Here is a 15,037-nt window from a genome sequence, read left to right on the forward strand (position 1 = left end):
ATATATACACAATGGACTACTACTCAGCCATAAGAAATGACAAAATCCGGCCATTTGTGACAACATGGATGGACCTTGAGGGCATTATGCTGAGTGAAATAAGTCAGAGGGAGAAAGTCAAATACCACATGATCTCACTCATAAGTAGAAGAGAAAAACAATGACAGACAAACACATAGCAACAGAGATTGGATTGGTGGTTACCATAAGGGAAGGGGGTGGGGGGAGGGCAAAAGGGGGGATTAGGCTCACATGTGTGGTGATGGACTATAATTAGTCTTTGGGTAGTGAACATGATGTAATCTACACAGAATTCGAAATATATTATGACGTACATCTGAAAGCTATATAATGTTATAATCCAATGTTACTGCAATTGAAAAACAAGAGAAGCTCTATTAATTACTGTAACATAGTTTAACATATTTGGGGGGAGGAGGTGACAGCAAATTCGGTTTCCATAAAAGGTGTCATCAGTGAACTTTGAAAATAATGATGTATTAAATATGCACTGATGAGCCAGGCATTCCTGGATCCTCCGGGCCAAGTTACTTCCCCTCATTTATCTATGAACAACATACAAGAAGAGTTCAAGACAAGAAAATAATATCTAAGCCTTCCTTTAGGCAGTCTCCTAGCATCATTCACTGCCATATAATTCAACTATTTGTGTTCCTTGAAAGCAAGAGGCTCATAGTTAGAATCTCCCCATATTGCCCAGCAGAGAGCCTTGCATATGTAGAAAGGACTCAAGAAATATTGATATAAATTTAGAGACGTCATACACTATCAGTCAATCAGAATATTTCTGCCTAAAAAATTCCACTCAAACATTTTGTGCCAAAGTAGAAATTAAGGTGCCACAAAGGATGGCACTGTTTCTCATTTGAGATAATGCTACCCACGAGCATATGCGCTGGAGTAGTTCCTGCCAAAACAGTCCTTTGCTTTATGTTTTGATACAGTCTCAGAAGAAAACATGAAGTAAACAAAGAAACAAAATCTGAGAGAACAAATGACTTAGTGGAAGGGAAAGTAGACATAGGAGGCAGTGTCAATAAAAGAGGAGAATTAAGAAGTACAAACTTCCAGTTATAAAATAACTAAGTCATTGAGATGTAATGTACAGCATGGGGAATATAGTCAATGATATCGTATTACTATGTAAGGTGACAGAAGGTAACTAGACATTGCGGTGACCATTTTGAAATGTATACAAATGTCGAATCACTATGTTGTACACCTGAAACTTATATAATACTGTATGTCATTGTACCTCAATAAAAGAAAAACAAAGAAGGAAATTCTCTAACGATACACAAAACAATGATATATGAGTAGGAAACTTATAGGTCATTGGAGAAGGAGAAGAAGAAAGTAAAGATCATCTGCCCTATAAAGAGGGGTCTTATTACATATAGTACCCTCATCAAGCTGAAAATATGGATCCAATGTGATGGATTTTGTTAGCTCAGAAAGATTAAAGTCTTGAAGAATTGGACAGACAGTCTTAAAGTTAGGAATGCATTCATTCCTTTAACATTCATTCAGCAAATATTTATCAAAGGTCTCCTATGTGCCAGGCACTAATGTTCTTGGGGTACTGCACCGAATAAGGCAAAGCTCTCGCTCTCATTTTACTCAAGACAGCCAGACAGCAAACAAGTAAACAAACTAAGAAGAAGGCCTCTCTGAGAAAAAGACATTTGAGTTGAGAAATGTGTGGAGACTGCGGAGATCTGGGACAAGCTGAGGAACTCAATCCGAGGGAACAGGAAAGGAGAATAAACTTCTTAGTGTATTCTAGGAAGTGAAGGAAGCCTGGTTGGCTGGAAGGTGGTGAGTAAGGAGCAGAACGGGCGGAGATGAGGCAGAGAGGTGGTCAGATTCTGTTAAGGAGTTTATTCTCAAAGCAGGGGGAAAATTCCAGATAAACATGGTAGATGTAACATCTGTGTTTATTCATCCTTTCCCAAAACACTACTAAAAAGCACTAAAGAAATTTAAAAGGTAAAATCCATAAGGGCACATAAGTGTGTGCAATGTGCAGAACCACATACCCACATACACATGTGGGAAAGGAAACAAAAACAGATGCGCGACGTCCACACTTTGGGGATACGAAAAGAATTTAACTGTGGTAACATCCAGCAGAGAAGAGAAGGCTGAAACCTAAGTGTCTGTGGAGGAGTATAATCAGTGGTGTACTGATAAACGTTTAACAACAGCTCTTTGAAAAAGAAAAGCCCAGATATGTAGCATCTGCCAATTTCCATGGTATAAAGACCCTGACCATGACATTACTATGACATTATGCAATTGGGAAGAAATGTGCACACCTTGAGAGAGGCTCAAAGATGTGGTTCCAGGACATCACTGACTATAACAAAGACAAGCTGATCTACCTCTTGGGTCCCCAAAGGCAGGAGATATGGAAACTAAGTACCTCAGAAGATAATGATGAGGCTTGGGACTGAAAGCAGGATTGTTTTGCCTGCATATGGAGTTGTCAGGTCTCTAGGCCGTTCACAACCCAGCAAGGCCAGATGACTGCCCCTTTATACCCTGTGGGAAACCAGGAGTTTAGGCTCTGGAGAAAGTGAACCAGAGAGACTCTGGAAGCAGGGGCCCAAAGCAGAGCAGAAGGCAATGCTGAGGTGCCCACAGAAAAAGGAAGGACAGAATAGATGTTAGGGGTGTGGTCTCTAGAGTTAGGCTGCCTGGGTTCAAATCCTTGCCTCTGCCATTAGCTGAGAGATCTTGAGAACATACTTTATCTCTTTGGGTCTCTGTTTCCTCATCTATAAAAACAGTTAATAGCGATTCTAGTACCTTCACAGAGTTACTGTGAAGATTAAACGGGTAACGTGCTTACAGCCTGGTTTGTAGTAATCACTATGTAAATATTAGTTGTTATTATGATTAAAGTATGCATAGAGGACAGGGAGACTGACAGCCCCTTTTCCTTTTTCGTACTCTGAATGGATTCACACGGCGCACACTACAAAAGGTTGGAGGATTTGTCTCTCCAAACACTGAACTTCTCAGAGAAAAGGGCAACTAATCCTGATATTAGATGACCCACCACTGCTAGATACACCTGAGTAGAGCCCTGTCTACACTCTCGGAGCTTCCACTCAAATGTTAGTGCCTGAGACTTATGGTCAGGTATAGACGTTTATGGGAAAGCTCCAACACGGAAGTGAGAGCCAAAGCTAACAAAGAGAAAAAAGGAAATCTGAGGAATTAGGGACAGATGAGAGGCAGAGAAAATTAAATTAAAGAAAAATTATCTTGAATGTTCTCAGAAAGGTAATAGAAAATATTGTATTCAAGAATTGGATGCTTTAAGAAAAGAAGCTATCAGAGAACAAGAAAATGTTCCTGAATATTAAAGGCACAGAAGAAAAAATCAAGATTTCTCAGGAAAAAACCAAATAGATAACGAGATGAACAATAGGAGAAAAAAGATGAGACAATTTGATTTTTAACTGTGCCTGTATTGCTTTGATAAAATGAAAATTAATTTTAAAGAGAACAATGGGAATTAATTGGAGAGTTTTTAGGCAGGAGGCTGGCATGATTTGGTTGACAGTTCACATGGCCACTCTGACTGCAAAATGGGAACTGGATGGTAAAGGAGCAAGGGAGGAAATGAAGGACCAGTAAGGAAGCTATTACAATGGTTCAACGAGAGATGATGTGGCTCAGAAGACAGCAGTGGGGTGGAAAGAAGATTAGTACGGACTATGTGAGAGGAAAAAGAACAAATAGAATGGTTTAGATGAGAAGTACTCAAAAGGCCAAGATGTCATCACATACAATGAAAAACTGTTGCTGTTTAATTCTGTTAGATAATAACTCTCACAGCTCGCTAATGTAAACTCTACTTCAAATGAGTGACGGAACTGTTCAGACCACCGTGACCCTGTCCATCTTCCCTAGAGTTGTTGAGGAGACACTGACCAGAGTGCAAACAGGAGTAAGACATGCTTTTGTTGTTTTGATAATGTTTAGAAATTAAGGCTCTTTAGAAAGCTTAATATGGCTTCAAAAATCACTGGTTTAATTGATAAAAATAGTAGTGACTCTGAGGTAGTTCGTATGTCCCCAAATTTATTTACAAATATTCTCTTTTTCAAATAATGTCAAGTTTTACCATGAAAAGTTCCAAAAGACACTTTGTAAAATATTAATTTTTTTCAGGCAATCACCATGTTTTTTTTTTTTTCAGATACGTCAACTTCCCCAAAGACCCAAGCATAGTGCAATCTTTCTAAAGTTTCCAGTCTCTATCAGTTAAATGACATCTGTGGCCTCTTCAGTGGTCTGTAACCTCTCAAGAAATAAACGAAGGGGCTGGAGAAAGAGAGCCAGCACCCGGACTTCAGGCACTATAGATCTTGTAGTCTTTCTTTCCCCAAGAAGCACTTATTTCTGAGCTATGAAAATTTCATAGAATAAAATCAAGCAGTAAGTATTCCTGAAATAAAACAAAAACAAAAGCAACACACACAAAAATGACTTTGTGATAGAGTGCATTCCATCTAAAGGCTTCATAAATCCAAACTTATTTTGAGGTTCTCCAAAGATTTAGTAAATATAGCCTTTCTAATTGCTAAATTGAAACTATGGCATTTTCTATGTGACTCAAAAGGCTGGGTTAAATAAAGTTAAGGGATTCAAAGCTAAATACAGTCTAATGCCCAAAAACTTGGGAAGAAATTACCTTGGTTTTTGAAAGAATGGGGGCAGCTCGATCAAGCAGCATTTCCACCACCTGCTCATGGCCACTCCTTGCTCCACAGTGCAGCGGCGTCAGACCGTCCTATTAAAGAAAGGGCAACATCTTCAATTAGGTTTGTTGGGAAATTCTGTACATACAGTGTATTTCTTCAAGATTCACTTTGGCATCCAACATGCTGTGGACCAATGAGCTTCAAACACTCACATAGTTCATAAAATTTCATATTTTTTATGACAGAACTAAATTTTTTATAGGTTTAAGAAGTTGCAAAGTGTATAATGTCCCACATATTAGAACATTGACACTTAAAAATATAACTGCTCAAAATACTGATGAAAGAAACTGAAGAAGAGAAATAAATGGAAATGTATCCCATGATCATGGATTGGAAGAATATTGTTAAAATATCCATGGTCCACAATGTTAGCTCAGGGCCAGGCTTCCTCAGCAAAAGAGAGAAGGATTGGTGGTAGATGTTAGCTAAGGGCTAATCTTCCTCAAAAAAAAAAAAAAAAGGAAAAAAAAAATCCATACTACCCAAAGCCATCTATAGATCCAATAAAATCCCTATCAAGAGTCCAATGGCATCTTTTACAGAAGTGAAAAAAAAATTCTAAAATTATATGGAACCACAAAAGACTCTGAATGGCCAAAGCCATCCTGAAGAAAGAACAAAGTGGGAGGCGTCACGATTCCTGATTTCAAGCCATAGTAACCAAAACAGTACAGTACTGGCATAAAAACACACACAGAGACCAATGGAACAGAATTGAGAGCCCAGAAATAAATCCATGCATACATGGTGAACTAATATTTGACAACGTTGCCAAGAATACTCAATGGAGAAAAGACAGTCTCTTCAATAAATGGTGTTGAGAAAATTAGATTTCACAAGTGAAAGAATGAAACTAGACTGTATCTTATACCACTCACAAAAATTAACTCAAAATGGGTTAAAGACTTAAGTGTAAGGCCAGAAATCATAAAACTCCTAGAAGAAAACATAGGAAAAAATCTCCTTGACATGGGTCTTGGCGATGAGTTTTTGGATATGACAACTAAAGCACAAGCAACAAAATCAAGAATAAACAAGTGGAACTACGTCAAACTAAAAAGCTTCAGCACAGCAAAAGAAACAACAAACAAAATGAAGAGGCAACCTATGGAATGGGAGAAAATATTTGCAAATCATATATCTAATAAGGGGTTAATATCCAAAATATATAAAGAGCTCATACAATTCAACAGAAAAAACAAATCAAATAATCCAATTGAAAAATGGGGAGAAGAACTGAATAGACATTTTCCCAAAGACACACAAATAGCCAACAAGTACATAAAAAGGTGCTTAACACTGCTAATTATTAGGAAAATGCAAATCAAAACCACCATAAGATATCACCTATCAACTGTTAGAATGGATATCATCAAAAAGACAAGAGAGAAATGCTGGCGAAGAGGTGGAGAAAAAGAAACCCCTGTGCACTATTGATGGGATTGCACATTGGTACACCCGCTATGGAAAACAGTATGGAGGGTCCCCCCAAAATTAAAAATAGAACCACCATAAGATCCAGCAGTTCCACTGCTGGGTATACATCCAAAGAAAACAAAAACACTATGTTGAAGACGTATCTGCTCCCTTGTGTTCATAGCAGCTTTATTCACAATAGTGGATGAACATCCTAAGTGTCTATCATCAGATGAATGGATAAAGAAAATGTGGTATATATATACACATACACACAATGGAATATTATTCAGCCACAAAAAGAAGGCAATCCTGCCATTTGCAACAACATACACCTTGAGGGCATTATGCTAAGTGAAATAACTCAGACAGAGAAAGACAAATATGGTATAATATCACTTATATATGGAAACTAAAAAAAAAACGCAAACAAAAAAAAACCCCAAATTCATAGGAAAAGAGATCAGATTTGTGGTTACCAGAAGCTGGGGGTGGAGGAATTGGACAAAGGTGGTCAAAAGGTACAAACTTCGAATTATAAGATAAATAAGTCCTGGGCATGTAAGGCACAACACGATGATTATAGTTAACACTGCTGTGTAGTGCAGTTGAAAGTTGCTTAGAGAGTAAATCCTAAAAGTTCTCATCACAAGGAAAAAATAATTTTTTTCCTTTCCCTTTTTTTTTGTGTCTACATGAGATAATAGATGTTAACTAAACTTGCTGAGGTAATCATTTCACAATATATGTAAGTCAAATCATCATCTGTACACCTTAAAATTATACAGAGCCTTATGTCACTTATATCTCAGTAAAAATGAATGAAAAACATAACTGTTCCACCACTCTTTTGAACATCCAATTGAATCTAAATACTATAAGTAAATTGATATCCATCATTTAAAAAAATTACACAAATAGGGGCCCGCCCCATAGCCAAGTGGTTAAGTTCACGCGCTGTGCTTCTGCGGACCAGGGTTTCACTGGTTTGGATCCTGGGCGTGGACCTAGCACCACTCATCAGGCCATGCTGAGGCAGCGTCCCACATGCCACAACTGGAAGGATCCACAACTGAAAATATACAACTATGTACTTTGGGGCTTTGGGGAGAAGAAGAAGAAGAAAAAAAAAACACAAATAAACTTTTAAAATAGGAATTTGTAACAAGAATTTTACATCGGTCCTTCTTCCTCTTGCATTTCTGTTTCCATTCCACTTCCCCCACATAATTCTATCTTCATGTAACAGAATTTCATGCTTGAGTGATTTTTATTGATTACCATATATTTCTCTGCCATGAAAATATATAAATTTAAATTTGAGAAGGGTTAAAGATTTCCTTAGAACATAAGCTTTTAAGCGTCAAAAATAAATCTCCTGATCGGAATTATCAGTATAATAATTCAAACACAAGTGATCAAAACAGCAAAAATATATTCAAATTTTATGATTGAACAAGAACAATTTATTAAAAATTCCTCTCTTAATAAGATATATATTTTTTACAACTAGTTCACTACTATCTGCTGATGAATACGACTTATTGCTAGAATGAGACAGGGTTCAGCATCAATACTCTCCTAATTTTTGCTTCTATAAATGTTAGTGCTGAGACATCTTGTCTGCATAAATAAGCAACTGGACTTGTGTTACAGCAATGTCACTAATTCTCTGAACTCCTTCTGAATTACACACCAAAAATCACTTAAGATTCTCTCACCAAAGATTTTTTTTTTAATGATCCATCATAAGACAACTCCATTAGGTCTTTCATTTTTGTTGGCAGCAATAGGATTTCTAAGCATCCAATATGCAGAAGAATTTATTATCCAACCATTAGAGTCATGCAGTTCTTAACATGAAACCATTATTTTGAACTTTTTCCTTTGCTTCCTCTCCATCCCTCCTTCCCCTCAGAGGTGTTTGCATCCTGGAGCCAGATGGGTGAGAGTTAGAGAGTTAGCCCTTCTTTAGTACTAGAGAAGATGGACTATTGCATTAAAATATAGGCGGGCTGACAACCCGGATGGACCTGGAGGGTACTATGCTATGCAAATTAAGTCAAAGAAAGCCAAATGCTGTATGATTTCACTCATATGTGGAAGATAAAACAACAACAAACAAACATATAGACACAGAGAATACATTGGTGGTTACCAGAGGGGTAGAGGGGAGCAGGGAGGGCAAAAGGGGTAAAAGGGCACATGTATACGGGGATGGATGGCAATTTGGCAATCACAATTTGGGTGATGAACATGATGTAGCCTTCACAGAAATTGAAATACCTACAGCTGAAATTTATATAATGTTATAAACTAACGTTACCTCAAAAAAAAAAAAAAAAAAAAGGATAGATGGGAAATGAGAATTAGCAGGGACTTAAGGAAGTAGAAAGTTATTCACTTAAAACTATCTAAGTGGCCCCAAACCCTATTAAGTTTTCACACACCCCAGCTTATGTAATGACTTCTGCATTAGCACTTAATGTCTACCCTAAGGACAGTCACATATTAAGATACATTGAAATGTGACTCAGTGTATTCAAGTCACTTTCTAGATTGTGTGAGCAGATCTTGAAAGTAAGCCTAATTATCCTAACATATAATCAACAATGGATAACCTTATTTCTAAATTACTAGCCAAATCTCAAAATTAAAATTCCTTAAAAAGTGAAATTTGAATCACAAACATTACATGAGCTGATCTGAACATTCTTTGAGGATGTTTAAGTATTCTGCCTTTTAGGCTGATTAAAAACATTTGCTCTTACAAACCAAAGTAAAGTAATATAACAGTCTTTCAAGTTGGAAACAGCATTTTCCAAATAAATAAAAATAAAATTGGAGAATAAAGAAACACTATGAAATCCAAATGTCTTCCCAGTAACGTAAAACCTAAAAATATCTGAAGGAGAAATACTATAATGGTCACATCACTTCCAACACAAAAAAACATTTCACACAGACCCTATAGTGATTGTCTTTTATGAACTCAAAGGTCAATTTTATTTCATTTTCTTGTAAGTAGACTCTAAGACTTCAGAGGTAACAGGATATGTGTAGACATTTTCAAACTATGGTCACATACACAAAAACAATTATTTTAGTCCAACTCATTTATCCTTGAAAATGATCTTCCCCAAAGCAAAATGTTACCTACTGAATTACAAGGTGTCTGGGTATCTAAGAGCAAAATCTCTCTCAACTCCTTAATCCTTTGAAGTATACTGTCCTTACAGACATACATTTTTGCTGATTTAATCCTTTCAAAAAAGTTTTAATTGTGGAAAATTTCAGACTAAAGTAGACGGAATAGTGTAATGAGCCTCTAGGTATCTGGCGCTCAGCGTCAACAATTGATGCCTCGTGGTTAATCTTGATTCGTCGATATCTGGACCTTTTCTTCTTTCTTGTATTGTCTTGAAGAAAATTGAAGACACTGTATCATTTTGTCTTCACAATTACCTCTATTGGGAAGATATAACCTTCATTTTATAAATGAAGACTTAAGGTTCAAAGAGGTTAAATTATTCATCTAAGGCCCCACAGGCTGACTTCAGAACTTAGGCCAGTGCTGACCGTTTAAGACAATCTCAGGATGTCTTAGGAAGAGTTATTAAGACAAAGGCCCTCTGCTCAAAGTTTCAGCCACTCTTAGCCTTCCTTTATCTACATTTTGGAGCTGCTACCTTTGATCTCTGGAGTTCATTTATTAAAAATGTACAGAATCTGGAGACTCAGAAAAGGTGCCTTTTTTTTTTTTTTTATCAGCCTAAGAGCTGTGAAGTGCTATTGTTGAGCCACTGTTCCTTGTATCACCTTGTTTCAATGATGAAGTCGGCTAGTTCCCCAGGGTGAGACTCATCAGCTCCTCAGTGAACTGCACAGGGCTACCGGAAGCACAGCTCTTTCAACCGTAGTTTGACTTGCAGTATTTTTAACATTGATTGCAAGTGGCTGACTCCTCTGGATCTTCTGCAAATGTGCTCTGGCACTTTCCAAAGGTACATGGCTCTTGAAATAGCCAGAAGCCCAGCAGGAGAGATGCCTCATCAGGAAGCTGTACGAGATGTCATGACAGCCTGGCTGCACGAGCAGTGCCGACCTGGCTGTTGGGACATTCACAGGTGAGTAGAAAACTAGTGTCTAGAGTTAATGTAAGATCTTTAATTAGCATCACAGTTTTTACATTCACAGCTGAGACAAGACCAGCTGATCACAGTCAGACTGAAAAATATCTGCCATTTAGTGATTGACACTTAGTGCAGTTAAAAACAAAAAAGAGGAAAATTGGCAGGTATTCACTTTACTTAATATCTCTTTTGGGGGCAAAAAAACATGTAAAAATTTTAAATTAAAAAAATGTTTTTCAACTAATTTCTTTGGGTTTGAAATAGGTGTGGCGTATCCCACACTTTTCTGAAGCACTGTTCCGATTAGGATACCCTTGTGTTCAAAAAGATCAATAACTGTCATTCATGCCTCAGCCAAATCTAAATTCCTCAGGTTAGCACTGAAAGTGCTAACATTAGTGGATGCTACGCTTGGCTCAACTTGGCCTCCCCCTATTCCTTTCCATTCTACTCCAATTAACAAGCTCTTTGCAGCTCCTGGCAAAAGCCGCTCATTTTCTTGTTTCTCTGCTTTGTTCACACTACTTCGCGTGCCTGGACGTTCTCTTTCCACTTTCTGCAAGTTCACTGTACTGTTTTAAAGTACAGCGTTTCTTCGAAGGCTTTTCCAGCACTAGATGTACCCATTCTACCTTCAGGACTCCTGTTTTATTTTATCTGTATGTCTTTTGGGGAACCTATAACTTTTTACTCGGTATTTTAGTTATTTGTGGTACCCATTATCATTTCAACTAGTCTGCTTCTGAGGACAAGGTTGCTAGTTTAAGGGATATTTGAATCTCAGAGACAACGTAACTCGGTACCATGTCCATGAAAGTTGCTTAATAAAAATGACTGAGTAAATGAATGGAGTGAGTGAAGGAGTGAATTTGGGGGCTAGTTTTTAAAAAATGTCTTCTAGTTAGTCGGTTAAAAATTCTTTCCTTGTTATCCTTTTTGTTTAAGACTAGACTCATTTTGTACTTCAGAAGCGCTATTAAAATATCTTATCTTTCCTTCCAGAAAAATAAAATTCTCCAAAGATAGTAGCTTGTAAATCAGAATTGGACTGAAGAATATGACTCAGTATCTTTAGCTCTCAGAATGAGAGAATAAGAGAAATATCAGAGTATTTCCTCTAAATAAGATTTCTTTTCCTCTTTCTAATTCAAAATACTATAAGCTTTAAAAAGAGCTATTGTGGCTATTGCGCCTTACAACATAGCAGTGAATTGGCGTGCTCTTTTCCCTTTAATGAGAGCAGTCCTTTTTCCAATACAAAATAAGGATTCTGAACTGCTCCGAACCCCTAGAAATTTGCAATTAATATACAGTGTCACTTAGAGTGGGTCTAGGACCCATTGTGTTCTTCATCTGCACACAACAGTGTTGACCTCCCGTTGAAAGCTGCTTGACAAAGGCAATTCCTGGGGCTTAAGGGAGGCTGCCTCAAGAAAGGCAGCATATGCAGTTGGACAGGAGAGAAGGAGAGCGGGATGGTGAGTTGCCATAGTAACATTATGGGAGGAAAATGAAATTGCATGGGGTTAGTAATTTTTTTCCAATTCCCCTGATTTTTAAAGCACTAACATAATGAACAAGTATTCCCTTGGGCAGAATTCTGAAGCAACGCAAACTGGCTAGTCCAGATCTCATATTTCATTTCAGTGACAGTAATCTTATTAGTGAGGCGGGGAACTGCACTTTACTGGCTGGACAAAATGCTCTCTTGTGTTAGCCTAAAAGCAAAAGCCTGCACACTCGATGGTCGAAAAGACTTTCCTTCAGTTCTCGTTTTTCTGAAAAACACGAAGCAAGACATTAAGGCATCACACCTAGGACCACTGAATCCAGTACATGGCCTTAACAGGTTGAATGTGCTCAGAGCCAACGCTGAAATGACACACATTCATGACTCAGGAAATACTTTCAAAAATAGACATATTTATTTTGATTTGTATCCTCTAGATACCTTTCTTTTCTTCCTCCTAAGCAAAACCTTACTCTAGAGAAGAAAAAGGAAATCAAGCAGAGAGAACTCTGTGCATATATACTTTTTTCTATAACATAGATGTAAAACAGGATGTGATATTTAATTGAAAACTGAAAACAATGAAAGAAAAGGTAGGTAGTGCTCAGGAGAGAAGAGTTATAAAGATAGCCAGGGATAAATTAAAGGGCATCAATTACAGTCTAATAAAGCTATTCTCCTATCTGTATTTTTCACTAAAAATTCTGACCGTATCTTCGTTTTGTATGTGTTAGGCAGTTGTAGATTCGGCATGAGAGGAAGTAAAATAACATTTCTGAAACCCTTCTATTGTCACAGGCACTTTATATTTGTGACCTTACTGAATTTTTACAATAACTCATGCGAAAGGCATCAGAAGTGCCATTTACAGAGGAGAAAGTGCTCAGGATTAATGTACCTACCCAGGGTCACGTGCAAGCAAATGCTCGGGATTAGAATCGACACTCAGGCTTGAATATTTCTAAAGTACTGTATGATAAGAACAAACACAAACTATGATGGTGAGGTGTGTGGAGGCCACATATTCATGTTTTTACTCAAATATATGAGAGTTTTGGCTTCAAGTAATGGTGGAGTAGCTTGTATTGAACCAAGCCTCCTGCTGATAAAAATCACAAACTCTGGAAAAATATTTTTTAAACCTTATTTGGAATCACTGAAAAGCAATCAAAAGCAGGCATAAACTTGATTCTCTGTCCTCAAGCCAATAAAACTGTGACTGTCTACATAAGTTTTATCACAGTATGCTGTCCTGACAGGGGAGTGCCTGTTGTAAAAATATAGATCTCACACTGTGTTATTCAGTTCTTTCAAAAATTGAATTCACTCCAGTTTATGCCTGCCTTCGGCAGCCCAGGTTCACGGGTTTGGATCCTGGGCACAGACCTACACCCCTTGTCAGCCATGCTGTGGTGGCAACCCACATATAAAGTAGAGGAAGATTAGCACAGTTATTAGCTCAGGGCTAATCTTCCTCAGCAAAAAACCAAAAAATCCCAGAGAAACCCCTATTTTTTCTTCAAAGAGATTTTTATGTTTGGAAAGCCAGGAGCATTTCATGATGCCCTGTCCATTTTTTAAAAATTAGGACTATTTTTACAGCACAGTTTAAGGTTCACAGCAAAACTGAGGGATAGGTACACTTGTCCTTCTTTGAATCCAAATAAATACTTTCAATTAACTTTTAATATTTGTGATATAAAAATAAAAAGTGAATTTTTTTTTTTAAAGATTGGCATCTGAGCTAACATCTGTCGCCAATCTTCTTTTCTTCTCTCCAAATGCCCCCCAGTGCATAGTTGTATATTCTAGTTGTAGGTCCTCTGGCTCTGCTATGTGGGATGCCGCCTCAGCGTGGCTTGATGAGCAGTGCTAGGTCTGCACTCAGCATGTGAACCACTGAAATCCTGGGCTGCTGAAGCAGAGCACGCAATCTTAACCACCTGGCCACGGGGCCGGCCCTAGAATGAATATCTCTTTGAATGACATAAAGAAATATTTTCAAATCAGTCTTGATTAATGTAGAAACTCAGAGTCTTTTAAACTATTTTAAATGGACTTGTCAACATGTCTCCATTAGAACTCTAAGGAAGAATATTATATTAGAATTTTCTCTTTGATAGAGACAATTTTTTTTAACTGAGGTACCATTCTATTATAACATTATATAGATTTGAGACTATTTTATGACTATGAAATATTTAATATTTTCTTCAAGGATCTATTTTTAACCAAGGCAATCACATTTCTGGAAATATCATAGGAAGCAAAAGTCAATACCAATACTTCCTTTTCCTTCATATTTAACCTGAGAAATATAACCAGTTCCATTTCTGGGAAAGGATAGGCTAAAATTACAGGACATCCAAGTGTCCCCTGACACCTTCCCAGAATAGTAAGAATTTAACAACTGATAGATTTGAGGTACTCTGAAAACCCTTTATCCATCTATGCACAAATCTCTTTTCATTCTTATAAATGAGTTCGATGCCATTAACTTCAGGGAGAAAAACTACATTACCACAGAACCATATAAAGTCAGGTAAATTAAGACCTTTTGAGAAATGTAACATCAAGGAGTGTATCTTATTTCACTATATTCAGTGAACACTTATTAAAACATCCAGTATGTGCCAGGAAGTATGCTAAGTGCTACAGATACTAAGATGAATGTATGCATCTGAGTGTCAAGGTGTAGCTTTGAATGTAATGTTGCAGCAATGGGATTATATGAGGATGTGGGCAGTGGCACCTTTCTAGGAGGCTGGAAGTGGGAAGAAGCATGGGGAGAGCAGCATTCCGGGAATCAGAGTATTGTTATTACTGATTCGACTCTACTTGGAACTACTGCATCTTCTCTGAAGCACAAAATGCAAGAACAGCTGCCTTTATTATTGGGTGGAGAGAGCCAACGAAAAGAGATGGAGAATTCAGAAGATGCCACAAAGTCTTAAAATGGTTCTGATTTAGGGTCCATATTGAGCCTCTGATTTGGCTGCAAAGGGAATCTGAACTGATGTAAAGGAAAATGAAAATGACAAGAGACCATCCTTGCAAAGTATCTTCCTTCAATGAGTATACAAATACACATGTTAGCTTTGCAGAGAGCAAGAGTTAAATGGAAAGAAATAGTAGGCTACCGTAAGTAGCCATTCTTAGCAAAGCATTTTAGTTTA

The 15,037-nt window shown here is 37.5% G+C and overlaps 1 protein-coding gene across 50 annotated transcripts in view; it reads right to left on the reverse strand.

The window, feature by feature from the left end:
- The window catches only part of ANK3 (ankyrin 3), a 628,477-nt gene that overhangs the window by 156,743 nt on the left and 456,697 nt on the right, over positions 1 to 15,037 (reverse strand). For all 50 annotated transcript variants that reach the window (XM_070562793.1, XM_070562893.1, XM_070562763.1 and 47 more), the window contains one exon: positions 4,730 to 4,828. In XM_070562793.1, coding sequence (XP_070418894.1) covers positions 4,730 to 4,828 — 99 coding nt within the window. The remainder of the gene's footprint in view (positions 1 to 4,729; positions 4,829 to 15,037) is intronic.

This window comes from Equus przewalskii, chromosome 1 (assembly GCF_037783145.1).
Source record: "Equus przewalskii isolate Varuska chromosome 1, EquPr2, whole genome shotgun sequence".
Taxonomy (NCBI): Eukaryota; Metazoa; Chordata; class Mammalia; order Perissodactyla; family Equidae; genus Equus; species Equus przewalskii.